The following is a 21,339-nucleotide window of genomic DNA, read 5'->3' as shown; positions in this document are numbered from 1 at the left end:
TTCCTGTTGATCAGAAAAGTCACAAGGCTACTAGACTAGAGGCCAGGGGAGAGGAGATAGAGCCCGCCTCCTGAAGGGAAGGGATCCTGCACATGTAGGGAGGCAGTAGGAACTGTTGTCAGCCATCTTTGGAAACAATCTACCACAGACTGCTTACACAATGATTATTGAATTAACCCAGACATACTGAGATTTTTAGATGATGGGATTCAGTAAGAAACGTTTCCTAAGAAAAAAATTCCGGATTTTTTTTAAAAAAAGAAAAATCCAGTAAAGGGAAGTCCCCTGGTGATCTAGTAGCTAAGATTGTATGCTCCCAATGAAGGGGGCCCAGGTTTGATCCCTGGTCAGGGAGCTAGCTCCCACATGCCACAGTTAAGAGTTCACATGGTATAACTAAATGACACCTGGTGCAGCCAATGAAGTAAATAAATACAACAGTTTTAAAAATCTAAAAATATATTGTATAAGCTGCCAGAATGGGACCTTGTACACATGAGGAATTCAAGAGATGCCTGCTTACTGACCAACTGGCCGGGTAAGGACAGAAAACGTATTTCCCAGCTCTCTTATGACCAGTGATTTCACAAGGAGTAGGGCAGGGCATTTCCAGAACCAAGACCATTCACTTCTCTCCCTGGGTATTGCATAGTGATGGCTAATTTTGTGATTCGGAAGCTTCTCCATCTGGAAAGCTGTTCCTGCAGGAAAGGGTTAGAAAAGCTTTCAACATGGCCAAGAACTCCATGGCTACCTACAGAGATTAGGAAGGTAGATGAGACTGGCAGGCGATCTGGTCAGAGTCCTTTAACTTCCTACACAGTTGGCCTGAAATTTAATAACAGGACTTATCACAGGACTTCCTGGTGGACGCATCACAGTGATTACAAGTGCTTGTCGAGTGTGAGATTCTGACCCTGGGACTCCTGACATCCCTTTTGTTCAATCCCTTATTCTTGTTTAGTTATTACAACTCTAGGGAGAAACTGTAGTGTCAGCCCCAGTCAGAGGTAGAGAGAGGATTCTGGGAATGGAGTCAGAGATGGTTTTCTTGGTGGGATTCCAAATCCAGATTTCTTTTTATTAGTTGTTTCTAATTTTTGAGTTTGCATTTGATCATCCTTTGAAATGTGTGTGTGTGCGCTTTGTCGTCTTTGTAGGTTTGTTTGCATTTGGGGGTACTGTATTTCTCAACATGAGTTTGCTGTTTTTATCAGCAGTCACTGTGGCAAGGAGTCATAGGCCCTTAGCTGATTTCTCTCCTCTGGAGTGGTTTTATAGACCAGAAACTGGGGAGTAGCTAGGTTTTAATAGTTTATTGGGTTCCTATTTGAAATAGCAACTGAAAACCCCCAGGCTTTTGCCTTCATCATTTGTTTTCATCTAATGACCAGTTTTATGGTGTTCTCCATAGCCTGTGAATAAGTCCAGGCTTTTTAAAACCAGGCACACACTCTACCTTTGCTGCTATTTACTCTGCACCTCCTTGCCGCTGCAGGTTTTTGCTTGCCCTTGCTAGCTTTCTCTTTTTATACCTTTGTACATTACTCTGTTGACCCTTGTTCCTGGGAGGATTGAGAGCAATAGGGAATATATATGTAGGAACTGGGAGGTGGAGATACCTTATTTCAACGTGTTTCCCCAAATACTTCTTTTCTTTGCATGATGGTTTTCATCCTGTGTGAAACTCAGAAGCACGTGTGCTTCTGGCATTTCGACTAATTAGGACACAGATCTCTAAGAGAAATAGAAGCTTGCTGCAACGTGAAGGTTTCTCTTGGCTGTTAGATGGCAGGGAGAGTTCATAGACTACCGAAATGACCAAAGGTCAGATGCTATCCAACACTAGACTCTCTTGGCATTACCAAGATTAGGTGTGGAATGTGCAGACAAAAGGGCGGTGCTGGAGTGAGGCTCTTTCCGCACATGGCTTAGTTGTGCTGGGTTGATGTCTGGATTAGTGCCCCAGGCCTGTGTCCAAACATAGGAAACGCACAGAGAGAGTACCACACAGAGGCTACTACATCAAAATGGGTACAGATTCATGTGGACCAGTGTTCTTCATATATTAAGTGTAAAAAGCAGATTATAGAGCAGTATATAAGGAGGAGAAAGGTATGAACAGACATCAAGACAGACTGGCCACTAACTTTGGGTAGTATGATTGTGGTGATTTTTAGATTTTTCTTTGCAATGTTCTTTATTTATCTAAATTTTTCTCAATAAATAAGAAGTGTTAGAGTAGATTTAAAATAGCTTTTAAAATAAAAACAAAACGGTGCCAGGCGGGCATTTTCTTTCACTCCATAAACCTCTCTTGCTAGCCTCTTTCGTTCTCAGGCTGGACTCTGAAGGAGTCCGTCCAGGAACATGGCAGCTAAGGATCGCCTTGGTGGAGATGACAGCCACCCTGTGCTCTGGGCACCTTGCTCTTGGTGCACGACATGTTGATTTATTCAAGCAGCTTCTGTGTTTCCCCAGGAGCCTCTCATCCGTTGTGCTGGCATTGTTCTTACCTGGGATGGGGAACAACTCACCTTTTGATAGTCTGAAAAACCCAAGGTTAAAGCTGCTTATTCTCACCCTCTATCCTGGCTTGTTTGTTTTCTCCTGTGTTTATCTGCTTTATCCCATTCAGAGTTTTTGCTATTCTCCTTTGTCTTCCTAGGACATTGAACTTACAGATGTTCAGTTTTTCCTTTTTATCATTTCTCTTGTTTCCGATAAAGTTGCTGGGCTAGTTTTTGGCCACATAGGTAAACAGGTTTGAAATGCCTGTCACTGGAGAATGTTACCCCCAGTTCAATTCAGTTCAGTCTCTCAGTTGTGTCCGACTCTTTGCGACCCCATGGACAGCAGCACGCCATGCCCGCCAGTCCATCACCAACTCCTGGAGTTTACTCAAACTCATGCCCATTGAGTCAGTGATGCCATCCAACCATCTCATCGTCTGTCATCCCCTTCTGCTCCCACCTTCAATCTTTCCCAGTGTCAGGGTCTTTTCACATGAGTCAGCTCTTCACATCAGGTGGCCAAAGTATTTGGAGTTTCAGCTTCAACATCAGTCCTTCCAATGAACACCCAGGACTGATCTCCTTTAGGATGGACTGGTTGGATCTCCTTGCAGTCCAAGGGACTCTCAAGAGTCTTCTCCAACACCACAGTTCAAAAGCATCAATTCTTTGGCACTCAGCTTTCTTCATAGTCCAACTCTCACATCCATACATGACTACTGGAAAAACCATAGCCTTGACTAGACGGATCTTTATTGGCAAAGTAATATCTCTGCTTTTGAATATGCCATCTAGGTTGGTCATAACTTTTCTTCCAAGGAGTAAGAATCTTTTAATTTCATGGCTGCAGTCACCATCTGCAGTGATTTTGGAGCCCAAAAAAATAAAGTCTGACACTGTTTCCACTGTCTCCCCATCTATTTGCCATGAAGCAATGGGACCGGATGACATGATCTTAGTTTTCTGAACGTTGAGCTTTAAGCCAACTTTTTCACTCTCCTCTTTCACTTTCATCAAGAGGCTCTTTAGTTCCTCTTCACTTTCTGCCATAAGGGTGGTGTCATCTGCATATCTGAGGTTATTGATATTTCTCCTGGCAATCTTCATTCCAGCTTGTGCTTCATCCAGCCCAGCATTTCTCGTGATGTACTCTGCATATAAGTTAAATAAGCAGGGTGACAATCTACAGCCTTGACGTACTTCTTTTCCTATTTGGAACCAGTCTGTTGTTCCATGTCCTGTTCTAACGGTTGCTTCCTGACCTGCATATGGGTTTCTCAAGAGGCAGGTCAGGTGGTCTGGTATTCCCATCTCTTTCAGAATTTTCCACAGTTTATTGTGATCCACACAGTCAAAGGCTTTGGTATAGTCAATAAAGCAGAAATAGATGTTTCTTTGGAACTCTCTTGCTTTTTCGATGATCCAGCGGATGTTGGCAATTTGATCTCTGGTTCCTCTGCCTTTTCTAAAACCATCTTGAACATCTGGAAGTTCATGGTTCACATATTGTTGCAGCCTGGCTTGGAGAATTTTTGAGCATTACTTTGCTAGCGTGTGAAATGAGTGCAATTGTACGGTAGTTTGATCATTCTTTGGCATCGCCTTTCTTTGGGATTGGAATGAAAACTGACCTTTTCCAGGGCTTGCTATATCTGGGGAGGTAACATATTACCCTGTTGGCTTATTTGGGGGAACTGGAATCAAACCGTTTGTAAACCAGGGAGATGAGCTTTATATATTTGTGTTTAAGAACATTTTGAGCCCTGCCAAGATACTCAGTTTATTAATTTAGATGATGATTCCGAATATCCTTAGATATAGCTAATTATGCACTTTAGGAAATTATTTATTTGTTATCATCTTAGTCATAATTATTTTTCTCCTTGACTTTGTCAAGAACTCTTTTCTCTAGCTTCATTCACCCAGCAACTGTTCACCAGCTATGAACTGAGCATCATACTTAGTACCTGAGATAATATGGAGAAATAAGATACATATGGTTAGTCTCTGCCCATGGAGAGTGTGTATTTGGTGTGAGAAATAAGCAAGTTATGGAGTGCTCTAAATGCTGTGATGGGGAGATTGTAAGTTATAGTGTAAGACCAATGTCAGGCACCTAACCCATGTTTGAAACATCAGGAATGTGTCCTGGGAGAAGTTGGCTTAAGCCCCAAATTAAAAGATTGGGGTTAGTCTAGGGTGGCTGAGGGCAGAAGTGTTCCTAACAGAAAGTCTATTTGCCAACATCTGGAGACTAGAAAGAGCATGAAATGTTGATGGAACCGAAAGAAATTCTGTGTGGCTGGTTTTGAAGGTAGAGAAGCAGAAGTAGCTGGACAAGTGAGTCAGAATGAGCACAACTTTGTAAATCAGGCTGAAGAGTTTAGACTATCCAAAAAGCACTAGGGAACTATTAATCTCATAATGTAGGTTTGTATTTTAAAGACAGTTCTTACCACAACAGAGTTACAGAGAGGGAAGATCTGAGGCAAAGAGGTCAGGTGAGAGGCTGATAAAGCTTCTAGACAAGAAACAATGGCATCAGACTTGTGGTCTAAGTAGGGGGAATGGTGGGAAATAGACTCAACATATACTCTGGTGGTAAAAGTGGCAAGCCTTGCCTATTGATTGGTGCATTGGGAGCTTTGGGCTTGAGAAGCTGAATGAGTAGTTAAGTGTCAGGTAGGTACCAGTCACTGAGAGAATAAAGGCATAAAGCATAGGTTTGAAATCAACTATATTAGAATTTTTTTTTCTTCTCTGGCTACCATTATTTATTCATTAATTGCCATAATATTTACCAGTCAACCAACATGTACTGAGTATTATGCCATGAATCAAGAGAGATGCAGGAAAGCCTTGATGCCTATAAATTAATGCTCTAGTTGAGGTGAAAAGGTGCGCATGTAGTGAATGTCCATGGGACCACCGTGTTTCTAGTCTCTCTAGTCTAGTCTGCTCTTGTCACGTCTCTCTCCTGTTCAGAAACTTTCAGTGCCTAGTAAGACACAGGTGAATCTGTCTAGTTTGGCATTCAAGTTTCTAAAAAACTGTATGTTTTCCTGTGCTTTCTACTTTCTCCTGTCATGAAGTTCTCTTTTCATCCAGCCAACTTGTCTATCCACGTAATGCCTGTACCTACCCATCCTCCATGCTGTCTTTTCTCCTTTTCAATCCAGTATTACCAGTTTTTCAAGACTCACCTTAGTTTCCAAAACTTTCCCTACCTTTTTAGTTCCCAGTGATATCTCTTCCAACTCTGTACTCTTACTGTAAACATCATTTATTTGACCCTTACACTGGTTTGCCTTATGTTCTTAGTTATAGTCTATAAATATGCCAGCCTTCCTAATCAGATTTTAGCTCCAAGAGCAGTGGCTATCTCATATTGTTAGTATCTCCCTGAGGACCTAGCATAGTGCTCAAAATGAAGTATACAGGTATGTAAAAATATATATTCGCTATGTTTGTTTTTGAGAAAAACATGATCACACAGTTTTGATTAAGCTGCAAGTGAAAGGTAAAACTTAGATGTTCTAGGATTCAGAGGAGGGAGATTCAAACGTGGATTAAAATGGTTCCATGACCTTGGTCTTTTAAAATGAGTTTAGATTACAGACCTATACAGGCAGCCCAAAACCTATGAATTGCCTCCACTTAGAAGCGCTATTATACACAGTGGTTCTCCATTCAGTATAATCATAAAATGTAGTCGTTTGTTAGTTGAAAGCTGGAATTAATATACATTAGCAGCCAAAGTTCTGGATTCAAGATGCTGTAGACCTTTTGGTGCAGTTGAGAATCAGAGGTGAGTGAAGTTTGAATAAGCCCCTGAGTTAATTTTGATAATCCATTTATGTCTAACTTGAGGCTCTGTTTTATAATACACAAGAAGTGTTAATATTGCATATCCTTCAGGCTACACTCTATAAACTTTTAGCCAAGTCATTAGTAGCCCTTGGCTGATGCAGAGTTCAGTTTATGCTACCTGGAAAGTAAATCCTAGAACAGAAAGGCACCTCCTGTGTCTCAGCATACCTGAATACAAGGTCAGAATTCTCCTTTAAACATAATTTTGGTTTTTCTTAAACATTGGCAGATGCACAATTGATGCTTCTGTCTCTTTCACCACCAAGCAGGGACACAGTAATTTTAACAGAATATTTTTTTAAAGATTTAGTCGAAACACACCAGGCTATTAAGAACAAAACAATTAGTTAAAAGATTCACCAAATAGTTAACTTTGAGTAATGTACCTTCTTCATATAACCTCCAAGATAAACTGGTTGGTAAATGTTTGCCTAAGTAACTGAATGAGGTAATTTGTTTTCATTCCATTAAAACAATGACTTTAGGGAATTCCGGGATGGTCCAGTGGTTAGGACTTGGTGCTCTGTTTGCTGAGGACCCGGATTCAGTCTCTGTTGGGGAACTAAGATGCCAGCTGTGTGGCACTGCAAAACAAAAAAAGACTTTAATTTTAGAATAGCAGCTCCTCAGCCCTTGTCTCTGGCAGTATTGTGGTCAGCAGGGCCAGTTATTTATCAAGGCAGTTTCTAGATGATGGTGATAACGAGCATATGGTCTACTTAAGGGAGAATGTTTATCTTTGTTACTCCCCCAAGAGATACTAGGCTGCTGGAGAATAGTGACTGATGCCTTGAGAAGATATGTCCTCCAGGCTTTGTTGTGTAGATGGAGATGTTCTGTATGGGCAGGTAGTACTCAAGTATCCCAGTACTTAACTCCTAGAGTTTTACCTTTAAATGACTCCACTAAAAATGGAAACTGATATTTTTAACCATTTTGCTTGGAGATGGTAAAGAATGTGGCATAGCCTGTAGGGGAATTGGTTTGTCTTCCCCCTCAATAAAACATTGACCTTGCAAAACCCAGGTTTGCATTTTTAACTAAAAATTTTATACATGTGATCCTTTGTAACAGCAAGAGACTGGTAACAACCAAAAGCCCTAACCATTAGGGATTAAGTCACACGTAGCTATAATATGGTTTACTCTGCAGTCATTAAATGGAAAGAAATAGATCAGGGTGCCTGATATTGAATGATTTTGTAGATACGGTTTTGATGAAAAAAAATCAAGGTGCACAATAGTATATGTAATATGCATATTCTTTGATGGAAAAAAGTCGAATGAAAAGTGTGTACTTGAATCCACTGAATTTTTTAAAGGAGAAAGCCAAGATACTTTTGCCTAGTTTTCTATGAGAAGAGGCACTGGGCAGTCTGTTTCTTTTAACATTTATTAATTTTTCCCATAAAAATATGTAAGTATAAAGAAGGAAATGAGCTTTCTTTATATAAAATGCCCAAAAAATGTTCAATAAATCTATAATTTGAAATGAGTAAGGACTTCAAAAAATTTTTATTTTACTAAATATGAAGTAGTTATGAAAAGAAATTTATTAAGTTGTGGTAAGGTTTAAAAAGTTTGCAACAGATGTAGGAAAAAAACTTAAGATACCAAGCGGGGAAGAAAGAGGGTGGGATGAGTTGGGAGAATGGGATTGACATATATACACTACTATGTATAAAATAGATAACTAATAAGAACCTACTATATAGCATAGGGAACTTAGTGCTCTGTTGTAACCTAAATTGGAAGAAAATCTAAAAAAGAGGGGATATATGTATACTTATAACTAATTCACTTTACTGTACAGCAGAACCTAACAGAATATTGTAAAGCAATTATACTGTGATAAAGTTTTTTTTAAAGTATGCAATAAATAAAAGTAATCACTCTTCTCCAAAATCGTGAGAATGGCTAAAATGGAAAAAAAAAGACAACAGGAAATGTTGGAAAGGATATAGACCTACTAGATGCTTGCTTATTGTTGTTGAGAGCACAAAATATTATAATTATTTTGGAAAACCATCAGTTTTCTAAAATATTAGCCTTTAGTTTTATTATCAGATATTTATCTAAGAAAAATTAAAATATATGTCCACAAAAAACCTTGTGCAAGAATATTCATAGCAGCTTTATTCATGAAAGCCAACAAATGGAGACAGTCCGTGTCTGTCAAGAGAAGAATGGATAAACAGACTTGTACATTCATGCAGTAGAATACAAAGCAACAAAAAGAATCAATCTATTGATACATTGAATAACGTGAATGAATATCATAAGTTTTATGTTGAGTGGAAAAAAGGCAGACCCAAAAAGTAAAGTAGCGCATTATTACATTTATATGAAATTCTAGCATGCTGCTGCTGCTGCTGCGTCACTTCAGTCGTGTCCGACTCTGTGCGACCCCATAGACGGCAGCCAACCCAGCATCCCGTCCCTGGGATTCTCCAGGCAAGAACACTGGAGTGGGTTGCCATTTCCTTCTCCAATGCATGAAAGTGAAAAGTGAAAGTGAAGTTGCTCAGTCGTGTCCGACTCTTAGCGACTCCATGGACTGCAGCCTACCAGGCTCTTCCGTCGATGGGATTTTCTAGGCAAGAGTACTGGAGTGGGGTGCCATTGCCTTCTCCAGAAATTCTAGCATAGACAAAACCAAATTGTGGTGATAGAAATCAAATTGTGGTTGCTTTGGGGATTCAGAGCTGACTGGAAAAGGGGTGCAAGAGAAGTTTCTAGAATGATGGAAATCTCCTCAGGCTTCATAGAGGTGGATTACATGAGTGTATGCATTTATGAAAATTGACCAAATGGTATACTTAAGGTCTGAGCATTTCACTGTGTGTAAAATACGCTTCTGTTTTTGAAAAATGGTATTTGGGGTCTTTATTAGGAGAATGCATCTAGAGTTGATAAAAGGGGCAGGTTTGGGAATATGTGTGTCACCCCTTCGGAGTAGTTCCTTCATAGTTTTGGAGACACAGTATTTAACCAAGTGCCATATTTAGCTTGGGCTTTTTTGTCAATTGTACAGTTGGAAGAGCTATATCCAGAATCTTGTCAGAGTGCAGGGAGCAGTGCTTGTAAAGAGGGAGAAGATAATCCTCGCAAATTGGCACTCCAGAACCTTACACGCCATGCCTTCTGATGATCATGCTCCAGACCAGTGGGTCTCAACTGGGAACTTTTCTTTTCCTCTCAGGGTGCATTTGGCAATGTCCACAGAGATCTTTGGTTGTCAGTTGGTGTGGGGAGTGGTGTTGTGCTACTGGCATCTCATGGGTAGAAGCTATGGAGGCTGTTAAACCTTCTGCACTGCACAGGATAGCCCCCCACAAGGAGGAGTTACCTCATCCAAAATGTCATTGATGCCAACTTGGAGAAACCTTGTTTTACATTTGTGCTTATTGCAGAAGCTGAATCAGTCTCAGTCAACCAGGTGCTGATTATATTCATGGTCCAAATCAATTGTGGAAATTTGGCATTTTCACAAATTGCACATTTCTTCCCTGTCAGAATTTAATATTAAAGACCTATAAGTATATGTAATCTTAAATCTTGAGGTAAACTTCCTTGTGTTAAGAGCATTTCCAAAATCCAAAAGAATTCAATTCTTCAGATGTTAAGTTTTGTTCTTAACTTTATTTCATTAAATATTCAAACAAATGATCTTAGTTGATATTCTTTAAAAAAAATGAATAAATAAAAAGGCTTTATCAACTCAGAGGAAATAAATGATAATAATTTATCTCCTTTTCTACCTCCACAGAATGACAGGGAGCGAATTTTTCTCTCGTTTCCCTGAACTCTATCCCTTTCTTCTCAAACAGTTGGAAACTGTGGCCAGTACTGTGGACAGGTAAGAAGAGAACAGGGTGGGCCAAAGTGGAATCAAGGATGTGAAGTACTTTGAGATTTTTCCCTCCAGGCAGCAGTTTTTAATCAGCTCCTTCCTTGTAACATAGATGGATTTTTTTTTTTAAACGTGCTTCTTTATTACATTGTATTGCCTGATGCTCTGTAGCAGATTTGTACCTGAAAAGTTATATAAAATCAGGTTTTTAGATTTTATTTTACATTTTTACAAATCCTGTTTTTAAAGTTTTTGATGTTTTACAGGAATTAGATTTTTAGAAGCGTATTGTGATTTCTTCTAAGAATCATTTTCTTCCCCTTAAATTTAAGAGCCTGTGTGTTTACACATTGAGTTTGCTTTAACACACACCTGTCATTTTTTTTTTTTTCTAATCACTGGTCTATTGCAGCTGACTCATCTGGTCATGTATGATCAGAAATGATACTGTTCCACTTGGGTGAAGATGGCCAGCGGCCCTGGAAACACAAAATAAAGCTGATAAGAGGGCTTCCACTCTAATCAGGGCAGATTAAAAAAAAAGTTCACTGTTGTCCTTTCCATCACAGTCTGTGGCTGGTAGTGGAATTTTTAGTATGGACATCTTAGAGCATGGGCCATTTTATTCTTTCAGCAGTTTTTGCACTTGGCATGAATTTATACCAATTGTCTGTAATGAGAAAATAAAATCGCATCAGTGAATTTTTACTTCTGTTTATGATACATTTCCTCACATTAGTAATTTGTGCAGACCGGCTTTTCTGGCCCTGGTAAGCGACTGTTCACGCTTTCTTAAGTACATTTGGATGTTGAAAGTTTCACATTTCATACTCTGGAACTGGCATCTCTCTACTGTCTGAACAGCTCAAATCAAAACAGAAAACTCTAATTATCAAATAATACGCTTTGAGAAGAGAATCGTGTGCAAAAGCCCAGTCTGCGGCTTTGCCAGTAGTTCTTCCTTATTTGCACAGTAAGAAGATATGAAGTAAGTGGAGGAAAGAAATGCAAAAAAGGACAATTACCCCTGATCATAGTCTCACTTTATATATTGGGTTGGCCGAAAAGTTCATTCAAGTTTTCCATAAGATGGTATGAAAAACCCAAACGTACTTTTTGGCCAACTCAACATGTAATTATTTAATGAGAAAAATGTTTGAAGACAGTGCCTCCGCCTCAAGTCTTAAACCTTTTATGTACAATACTTTCTTTTTTTCAGTGATACAGGAGAACTAAACCGTCATCCCAGCATGTTTCTCTTACTTTTGGTGTTGGGGAGACTCTACCCTTCCCCCATGGATGGCACCTGTTCCGCTCTCAGCATGGCACCTTTTATTCCCTTCATTATGAGGTAGTGTATGCTGCATACAAATAATGGGAGTGGCATGGGCTGTATGGGGCTATTTAATCCTGTTTCTATTTCAGAAATTATAGTTTTGGGTTTTTTTTTTAACTTTGGGAGGGTGCTTGTGAAGGTGGGGGCCTGGAATTACTGCCATTGCCTCCAACTGGCCTCCAGTTTTTTCAGATTACGGGTTTAGGAGCTCCTATCTACTGTTTAAGAAGTGTTCCCTGGGAGTCCTGCCTGCTAATGGGCATGTGGTGTTGACAGGAGATACCCCCTTTTGATAAATATAGCCTCATCCCTGTGCCTGGTCAGCACCGGGCAGGCTCGGTTCTGGCATACACGCCTATCCCGGGGCTTAAGGGGACGCCTGGCTCTTCACTCTGGAGTTGGAGGGTAGTTTCGAGGGGCAGCATCTACATGGCAGTGCTGTGTAACACGCGTTTACTTCCCACTCATCTCCTCTTTAAAGCTTGGTGTGTCTGAGAAAAAGCATGCATAAAGAATATGCATGGAATCAAATGATAATAGGCACTTCTGCTGCTATAGCCTGTTACCACGTCCTCTGTTTCATTTGTTTTGAGGCACTTGCCAGCTGCTACTTTCCTTTTTTTTTTTTTTTTTTTACCATATGTACTCTCTTACTGCTAAATAAACATATATTTCCATTGATAAAATGTAAAAACTTGAAGGTAAATGTTTCTTGATACATAGATAATATAAATTAAAAACCCAGTCAAAATTAATATGCAGTGAGATGGAAACAATTATAGTTTGCATTCAGTGTAATGACATTTGCCAGCTTCTGATCACCTTTTTTGTTTTGGATCAAAGGCCTCAATAAATAGGCCTCTGAAAAGTACTGAAATTTTCTTATGAGATATTTCTAAAGTCCTGTCAGCTTTAGTTACCTTTTTACCTTTCTGCTTCCCTCTTGACGAAACAGCACCTTCATTTTTATATATCTGCCAAAAATTGAAATAGATTTAGAGCAGAAGGATGAAATATAACCAACTGAAGAGAGTGTACTTGTTATTTATGTGGTGTCCTGGGTTCCACTTCCTGGTTTCGCAGAGCTGACTGATGCACTTTAATGTGAGAAACCATTAAACACGAGATTCTGGTGTGTGATTGCTGTAGCCATTTGTTTGCACCAAGCCTGGCTGTGGCTGTGTTATCTGTGATCACAGAGATGACTCACTCAGATTGGTTTTTGTTTCCTGATACACAGAGTTACCAGCCTCCCATATCCAGCATTTGGTGATTCATTTGAGGAATTTGGGTCATAAATTTTACTTTCAGGAGCATTTAAAAATTGTACTTTCACATATAACTGGAAAGAGCTAAAAAATATTTCAGAAAGTTGATGGTGGGGGGAGGCCCATATACAGAATGACAGCGTACATTAAAAACAAAGATAGGCTTTAGAACTTCATCATCCTGTGTTGAAAACATTCAGTTTGTGGAAGGTTATCATCAGTCAGTCTGACATGTGTTACATCCTAGAAACCAGAAGTTACTACTTTGAAAGTATCCTTCCTGTTATTTATTAGTTTACGTATAAACAGAATGCTTATACTACTACACCTATATTCAGAGCACTTTGATATGTAAACATATCACTTGAGGTGGGGTTCTCATAAATTGTGATTAAGTAGGCCTGGGTGGGACCTGAGTTTCTGCATTTCCCACAAACTTCCAGGTAATACTGATGCTGCTGGCCTGCCGATCACACTTTGAGTAGCAAGATTAAATTTGAGAACTTAAACATGATCAGAACCACAGAGAGAGAGATGATTTTAATAAACTGTACAGTAGTAGGGTCATACTTGGAACTTGGTTAGACTATTCGGGAGGTTTATTAGAAGTAGCTTTTGATCCAGGAATGCAGAGAACAGCAAGAAAGTATTCTGAGCAGAGAAGTCAGTAGGGAGCAGACCAACCTTTGCTGAGCCTCCACTGTTGGCCAAGCACCGAACTGGGCATTTTTCGTATAGAGACACCGAGAGAAAGTGTTACACCCTTCTTTACCTGTTGAGGAAACTGAGGTTCAGAGAGCAAGGCAGTTATGGAGTTGGAAGATGAAACCCAGACTGCAGGGCTTGTCAAGAGTGAAGGGTGTTCTTTTTCAATTACAGCAAAACATACAGCTCCCTTTTGTATATAGTATAGAGTTGTAGCTACACTGAGTAGGTCCAAGAGCCCTGAAATTCATGCACCTAGGAGCCGTTCAGAGCCTACATCCAGTCAGTGAATCTGAGTGCAGGCTGAGGTCCCAGTGTGGAGGTTGTGCCTCGCCAGCAGTGCGATCTGTTTCTGACCTCACTCCTCCAGGGGTGGCGGTGGCTTGCTTGGGGGCACCCTTTCTCTCAGACTCACATCTGTGGGATCATTGCATGGGGTAATGGGTCCATCTATGGCCCAGGATAAAAGAAGGCTGGCTTTTCTTTCTTGAAAACATAGTGAGAAGATCCTAATTTTAAAGTTAGAAAACCCAGTTTGCAGTTTCATCAACCTACTGCCGGGACAACCTTGTACTACTCTAAAATGTCCACATCCCATTGGGGAGATGAACTATAAACAGATTTTTTAAAAATAGTGAATTTGGTAAAACTGCACACATTTGATTTATTGATAAACTACTTCTGAGAAAATTATTCATGAAGAAAGTGAAAGATTGATCAGAAAACTTGCCAGTCCAGGTGGTATCTGTGGTTCTAATCATGGTAAAGATTGGGCTGCGTTGACTTAGGATAAGCCAAATAGGTGGCTGTATGCACACAAGTGGATGGGCAGTGTTTTATTTTTGTTGCATTGCTAATTTTAATTCATGTTCTTGGAAGAAATATTAATCAGGCTCTCAGGTACTCTGAGTTTAGCTGAAGAGAAATTTTTCGGCTAGTGGAAATATTACAAAGGTTGCTCTATCTATGCTAAAGTGAATCAGTTGTACAATGAGAAGATTAAAAGCTCAAATGACAACTTCTTATTTCCCTTTGAATTTACATATACTTACCTGCCATTTCCTTCCTCTATGAGGTGTTTGTATTACTTGTATCTTTGTCCCTCATTCCACATTTGGGAATCTAAGCTTATGTCTCTGTTAACTTAAATCTTAGAAATTTCTGGTTTGGATCTTCCACAGTTATGCGTGTGTGCAGCTACGATTTGTTGCATCATCTGGGATCAGAAATGATCATGTTAATTCCAGTGTTTTGTTTACAAGGTTTTTTTTTAAAAGATTCCAGTGTATTTTATGTCCCTAGTAGGGTGCTGGATCCAGATCTTTTCCACGCAAAGATGATAACTTCACCTTAAGGCCATTCACCCTTTAGCTCAGAATCCACAAAGCAGAGTGACTCCTGCTTTAAAAGGGACCCCAACTAGCCCCCTGAATAGTTTGTTTGAGCCAACTTGTCTGGGGCTTTCTAGAGACCAAAATATCTCTGGATATACATCTTGGAATTTCACAAGCAAGTTTCAAGTTTGAATCAATGAGCAGTAGGAAACCAAATATGCCCCAAACCTAGATGATAGAGCATGGGGTCCTGAACAGAGACTTGGTTCTTACTAAGCACTGCCACTATTCACTAGCTGTGACTCTTGAACAAGGCTCTGTACCCTCCCTGGACCAGTGTGGCACCTGTGTGTGTGAGGCAGAAAGTGCCTTCTGTTGCAGAGAACTGAGGTCTCAGCATCAGACTCATTGCACTAATCCCCAGTGGGAGAAATACCTCCATTGCCTTCTATTCACTCTGGGATGCTTTTAAAAGGGTCTCCCACCCTCCCCCTTTTTGACTTATTTTCATGGCAGATGACTTTCAGTATATTTTTCCCCAACTTGTTTCAATCATTTTTCACTTAAGGTAAATTTTCAGTGAAATCTGCCTTTCTTTTTCTGGAAAATTTTGAGATACAAATAACCATACAATCTTAATTAAACACGTGGCAGTGGAAATCACCCATAGCAACCTATGCAGTGGAAATTTTTTTAGTTGCGATATTAAAACATCTAGTCAACAACCAAAACAAAAATGGAAAAATATGCATTTTATGTATTTTAAAAATATTTCGTGGAACCTTTTGACTGTACCAGTCTTAGAAAGGAGGGGTTGGGAGTACAAAAACTAAGATGTAGGCCTGTTAAGCCAGTGATATTGGGAAATAACAGTGACTCTTGTTTTCTTTTCCTTGAAAGTTGCATAATGCAAGGATTATCACTTTACTCCTTACCCATGTTATGAAGTTGAAAGATCTTATTTGCCATAGTACAGAGTTGGGGATTTTACAGTAGACCATAGTTGGCTTCCACCTTCATTTGTGATTATAATACTAGGAACTTTCCTCCCAGGCTGTACGTTTCTATCTGTTATGTCTTCCCAGAATCCTTGTAGATAAGTAGAAGGCAGGTTTTGCTTTATAGAGAGAGAAATGAGACAGAAGGCTGCTGAGACACTGCTGGGAAAGAAGACATACCCACCTCCCTTTCTCTCTACCCCAGCTCCTAATCCTCTCTCCCCCTGAACAGCTCTACCATTAATTTAACCCTCTTATCTTGTTATTCATCATTATTGTATTTTGTTGTAATTTATATGCTCAATGCTTATTCCTTCCAAATAAATTGTAATCTCTTTCCATGGTGAAGCAGCTGTGGATTTTGTGGGTTTGTTTTTCCTTTTTGGTACCTTTTTCTGCCTAGCCCCAGTTTGGTCTCAGAGACTGAATTATTAACCCCAAAATGAAACTTTGAAACAAGACATTTTGTGTCTTAGCAGATCTATGTATCTATGAAGTACTTAAGGGACTCCTAGTCCTACAATATTGGAGCCATATTTATATCCCACTGGTTACTGGTTATGTAGAAAGGAGGCTCAGCCCGTTTTTGTGTTTTTCCTTACCTTTGAGGAATCTTGTGTTCTAACGTGAGCTCTGACATTTGCTTTTGCTTTGACTTCACCTCTCTGACCCTCGGTTTCCTTTTCTGTCAACTGAAGGACGTTGTGCTGTATGCTCATTCCCTTCAGTCGTGTCTTACTCTTTATGACACTATGGACTGTAGCCTGCCAGGCTCCTCTGTGCATGGGCTTCTCCAGGCAAGAATAGTGGAGTGGGGTGCCATGCCCTCCTCCATGGGATCTTCCCAGCCCAGGGATCAAACTGGTCATGGTCTTCTTTGGCCTTATAAGCCTATGACCTGAGACCTTCCTGGACTCTGAACTGCTCCTCCATGACTGCTGTCCAGTCAAGAGATCTGGAGGCCCACCTTGCAGCTACCCTGCTGTAGGCTTTAGAGTGAAATGAGAGGAGCCTGGATTGACAGGAGGAGAAGGAGGTTGAAGAATTGTACACAAGCCAAAACTTGTGGGAAAAAGCCTCCCAGATTAATGTGGGGTGAGTAGGGGGCCCCTAGGTGCTTCAGACTGTCAGTCTGTATAATGGGGACAACACTGACTATAAAATAGCAGATAAAAGCCCCTTAGTTTGCTTGTTAAGAAAAATTCTAGAGAGAGGAAGGGGTTGATAGTATAGTGGTGATAGAAAGAGGACAGATTTTTTTTAACTCCTGCTTTAATTTTATCTCTACCAGTAAACTGGAAGGAAGGCCCTGAAGCCAGATGTAGGTGAGGTAACAGAAAAAGAATACTGTCTCTTCTGGATAAAGGCAAACCCATGGACCCAGATAACTTACAGCCTTGGGTATAGGTTAGCCTAGAACCAAGTCAATAATCTAGGGGATGTGTGGAATGAGAATGTTATCCTCCAAGCTTGCAGGAAAATTTCAAAAGAGAGAGGCATATTTTTATCAGTGACCAAACACTTGTGTTGATATTGGTTGATTCAGACTGGATCATCTGATACACGACTTGCAAGTACTTCATACTTTATTTGCTGAGAGCTAGTAAGGATTCCCAAAGAATTAGTCATGCCTGAGTCACCTCATTGTTTTGATGGGATTACGAGTCTGATAGATGAGGACAGTGCTGCTTTATTCAGCATTTGAATTACTTAAAATGAAGACAGACTAGACTGTGTGCTTATTAGGTTTTCATACAACAAATATAATTAGTGATGGACTCAAATTCAAAACAGTCCTTAAGCATAGGAGTGACAAACAAATTCAGGCTTGTAGCCATTGCCTTTATGAAGCATGGAAGGAAGGGGATGAAATTAAGGAAGTATACACTAGAAGTTTGTTTTGTTTGTGATGTGTTCTTAAGCTGGGTTTTGGGCAGTTGGTTGTCATGTTATTCTCTAGGCATGGTTTTTTATTGGATGTATCTGGTGTCAAAATCATAGTTGAAAAATGTGATTTCATAGTAGTCTTAGAAAACTGGTTTGATGGCCTGAGACTATTAAGATAACATTTAATAGAGATACGTTTCAGGTTCTGATTTTTTTTTTTTAAGTCAAAATTACACATATATAGAATGAGAGCTGTTGGCTTCATAGCAGCTTTTATGAGAAAATCCTGGGGATTGGGTTTTCCTAGTGAGCCAGACATGACTGAGAGGCTTCACTTTCACTTTTCATTTTCATGCATTGGAGAAGGAAATGGCAACCCACTCCAGTGTTCTTGCCTGGAGAATCCCAGGGATGGGGGAGCCTGCTGGGCTGCCATCTATGGGGTCGCACAGAGTCGGACACGACTGAAGCAGCTTTGCAGCAGCAGCAGCAGCAGCAGCAGTGAGCCCTGAGGAAGCATATGCCACAGTTGCTGCTTCTAGGTACTTGTGGCTGTAGTCCCCCTGAACTCTTCTGGTTAGACTAAACCCACATCATAGTGCTATAATGTTACTGTGCTCTGGGCTTCCCATTTTAGGAGGGTCACTGATAAACTAATATTTATCCAGAGGAGGGTGACCAAGATGAGAAGGAAGCCAAAAATCTGGAAAGAGTTAGACTGGAGAAGACTAGTTAGAGGCAACGTGGTAATGGCCTTTGTGTAGCTGAGAGGCCACCATGTCGCAGAAGGCACATAATTTCTGTTTTGTGCTGACGTTGAGAAAGTAGAAGATGGATTTCAGACTTTAATAGAAGGAAAAATTTTGTGAAAGTTTGCATTCTACATCAAGAGAACCAGCAGATTTCCACAATACTGAGCTGCTGGTCATTGAAAGTCATCAAGGAAAACTGATCACATGCTGTGTATATTTTGAAAGGATTTCTACAATGCATCTGAGGTTGGGGTGGATGACCAGCAAGGCGTCTTTTTGAGGTGTCTTGTTTCAGAATAGCTGAACAACCCAGCTGTAGATTCTAAATGTGCAGTGAAATGATAAACCTGCCTTTAAACCTGCAACATATTTTTTATTTGTACGTTTTTTATCCATGGGTTCTTCCATCAACCATTTGGGGTGTTATTCTTGGCATGGCCCACAGGTCATGATGGTCTCCTGAATAGTGCCCTCCAGCAGTTAATCCACTTAAATTTAGCTTCTAAGTCACTTCTATAACTTGGTTCTGGATAGTTCTGAAAACATTTTTTTTGGCCTATGGGCTGTTATGTCTGAAAAGGATTCCTTATTAATTTAATTATCTTTTGTGTGTGTGTGGTTGTATATTTTTCTCCATTCCAGATGCTGACCTAAGCCACATTTGTTTTCTGACAAGTACAAGGAACATCTGAGTCTTTAAGAAAAGTCAGAGATGCTTTTCTGAAGAGTGATTAAAATAGATAACTCTTTGTTGTTCAAATTTCCTGAATAATCTTCTTCAGATTGAGAAGGCTGTAAAGAGAATAAGGAAGTTGCAGATCCTAGCCCATTACTAGTAAAAATATTGAGAGTAAGGGCTTTCTGGTTCTGTTACTATAGCATTTCCTCCTGCTGGCCAGCCTAGAGGTTAGGGACTCCACACATCCCTTCAGTCCAGTTCAGTTCAGTTCAGTCACTCAGTCGTGTCCAACTCTTTGCGACCCCATGAATTGCAGCACTCCAGGCCTCACTGTCCATCACCAACTCCCGGACTTCACCCAAACTCACGTCCATTGAGTTGGTGATGCCATCCAGCCATCTCATCCTCTGTCGTCCTCTTCTCCTCCTGTCCCCAATCTCTTCCAGCATCAGGGTCTTTTCCAATGAGTCAACTCTTTGCATGAGGTGGCCAAAGTATTGGAGTTTTCAGCTTCAGCATCAGTCCTTCCAATGAACACCGAGGACTGATCTCTTTTAGGATGGACTGGTTGGATCTCCTTGCAGTCCAAGGGACTCTCAAGAGTCTTCTCCAACACCACAGTTCAAAAGCATCAATTCTTCAGCGCTCAGCTTTCTTCACAGTCCAGCTCTCACATCCATACATGACTACTGGAAAAACTAGTCCGCCTTGACTAGACGGACCTTTGTTGGCAAAGTAATGTCTCTGCTTTTTAATATGCTATCTAGGTTGGTCATAACTTTCCTTCCAAGGAGTAAGCACCTTTAATTTCATGGCTGCAATCACCATCTGCAGTGATTTTGGAGCCCAAAAAAACAAAGTCTGACACTGTTTCCACTGTCTCCCCATCTATTTCCCATGAAGTGATGGGACTGGATGCAATAATCTTCGTTTTCTGAATATTGAGCTTTAAGTCAACTTTTTCACTCTCCTCTTTCACTTTCATCAAGAGGCTTTTTAGTTCCTCTACACTTTCTGCCATAAGGGTGGAGTCATCTGCATATCTGAGGTTATTGATATTTTTCCTGGCAATCTTGATTCCAGCTTGTGCTTCTTCCAGCCCAGCATTTCTCATGATGTACTCTGCATATAAGTTAGATAAGCAGGGTGACAATATACAGCCTTGACGTACTCCTTTTCCTATTTGGAACCAGTCTGTTGTTCTATGTCCGGTTCTAACTGTTGCTTCCTGACCTGCATATAGGTTCCTCAAGAGGCAGGTCAGGTGGTCTGGTATTCCCATCTCTTTCAGAATTTTCCACAGTTTATTGTGATCCACACAGTCAAAGCCTTTGGCATAGTCAATAAAGCAGAAATAGATGTTTCTTGGAACTCTCTTGCTTTTTCAATGATCCATCGGATGTTGACAATTTGATCTGTGGTTCAGAAAACGAAAATCATGGCATCTGGTCCCACCACTTCATGGGAAATAGATGGGGAAACAGTGCAAACAGTGTCAGACTTTATTTTTCTGGGCTCCAAAATCACTACAGATGGTGACTGCAGACATGAAATTAAAAGACGCTTACTCCTTGAAAGGAAAGTTATGACCAACCTGGATAGCATATTCAAAAGCAGAGACATTACTTTGCCATCAAAGGTTCATCTAGTCAAGGCTATGGTTTTTCCTGTGGTCATGTATGGATGTGAGAGTTGGACTGTGAAAAAGGCTGAGCGCTGAAGAATTGATGCTTTTGAACTGTGGTGTTGGAGAAGACTCTTGAGAGTCCCTTGGACTGCAAGGAGATCTAACCAGTCCATTTTTGAAGGAGATCAGCCCTGGGATTTCTTTGGAAGGAATGATGCTAAAGCTGAAACTCCAGTCCTTTGGCCACCTCATGCAAAGAGTTGACTCATCGGAAAAGACTCTGATGCTGGGAGGGATTCAGGGCAGGAGGAGAAGGCGACGACAGAGGATGAGATGGCTGGATGGCATCACTGACTCGATGGACATGAGTCTGAGTGAACTCCCGGAGTTGGTGATGGACAGGGAGGCCTGGCGTGCTGTGATTTACGGGGTCACAAAGAGTCGGACACAACTGAGCGACTGATCTGATCTGATATGGTCCTCTGCCTTTTCTAAAACCAGCTTGAACATCTGGAAGT

The 21,339-nt window shown here is 40.5% G+C and overlaps 1 protein-coding gene across 7 annotated transcripts in view; it reads left to right on the top strand.

The window, feature by feature from the left end:
- Nucleotides 1-21,339, top strand: part of THADA (THADA armadillo repeat containing) — a 335,311-nt gene that overhangs the window by 131,899 nt on the left and 182,073 nt on the right. For 6 of the 7 annotated variants that reach the window (XR_009496408.1, XM_015473463.3, XM_010810013.4 and 3 more), the window contains 2 exons: nt 10,152-10,241; nt 11,455-11,586. The exons of the other annotated variant lie outside the window; for it this stretch is intronic. Coding sequence is in view for 5 of the 6 variants with exons in the window: in XM_015473463.3 (XP_015328949.1) it covers nt 10,152-10,241; nt 11,455-11,586 (222 nt within the window). In the remaining variant the exon portion in view is untranslated. The remainder of the gene's footprint in view (nt 1-10,151; nt 10,242-11,454; nt 11,587-21,339) is intronic. 7 annotated transcript variants of the gene reach the window in all.

Source organism: Bos taurus, chromosome 11 (assembly GCF_002263795.3).
Source record: "Bos taurus isolate L1 Dominette 01449 registration number 42190680 breed Hereford chromosome 11, ARS-UCD2.0, whole genome shotgun sequence".
Taxonomy (NCBI): domain Eukaryota; kingdom Metazoa; phylum Chordata; class Mammalia; order Artiodactyla; family Bovidae; genus Bos; species Bos taurus.
This window is presented reverse-complemented; position numbering and strand designations above follow the sequence as displayed.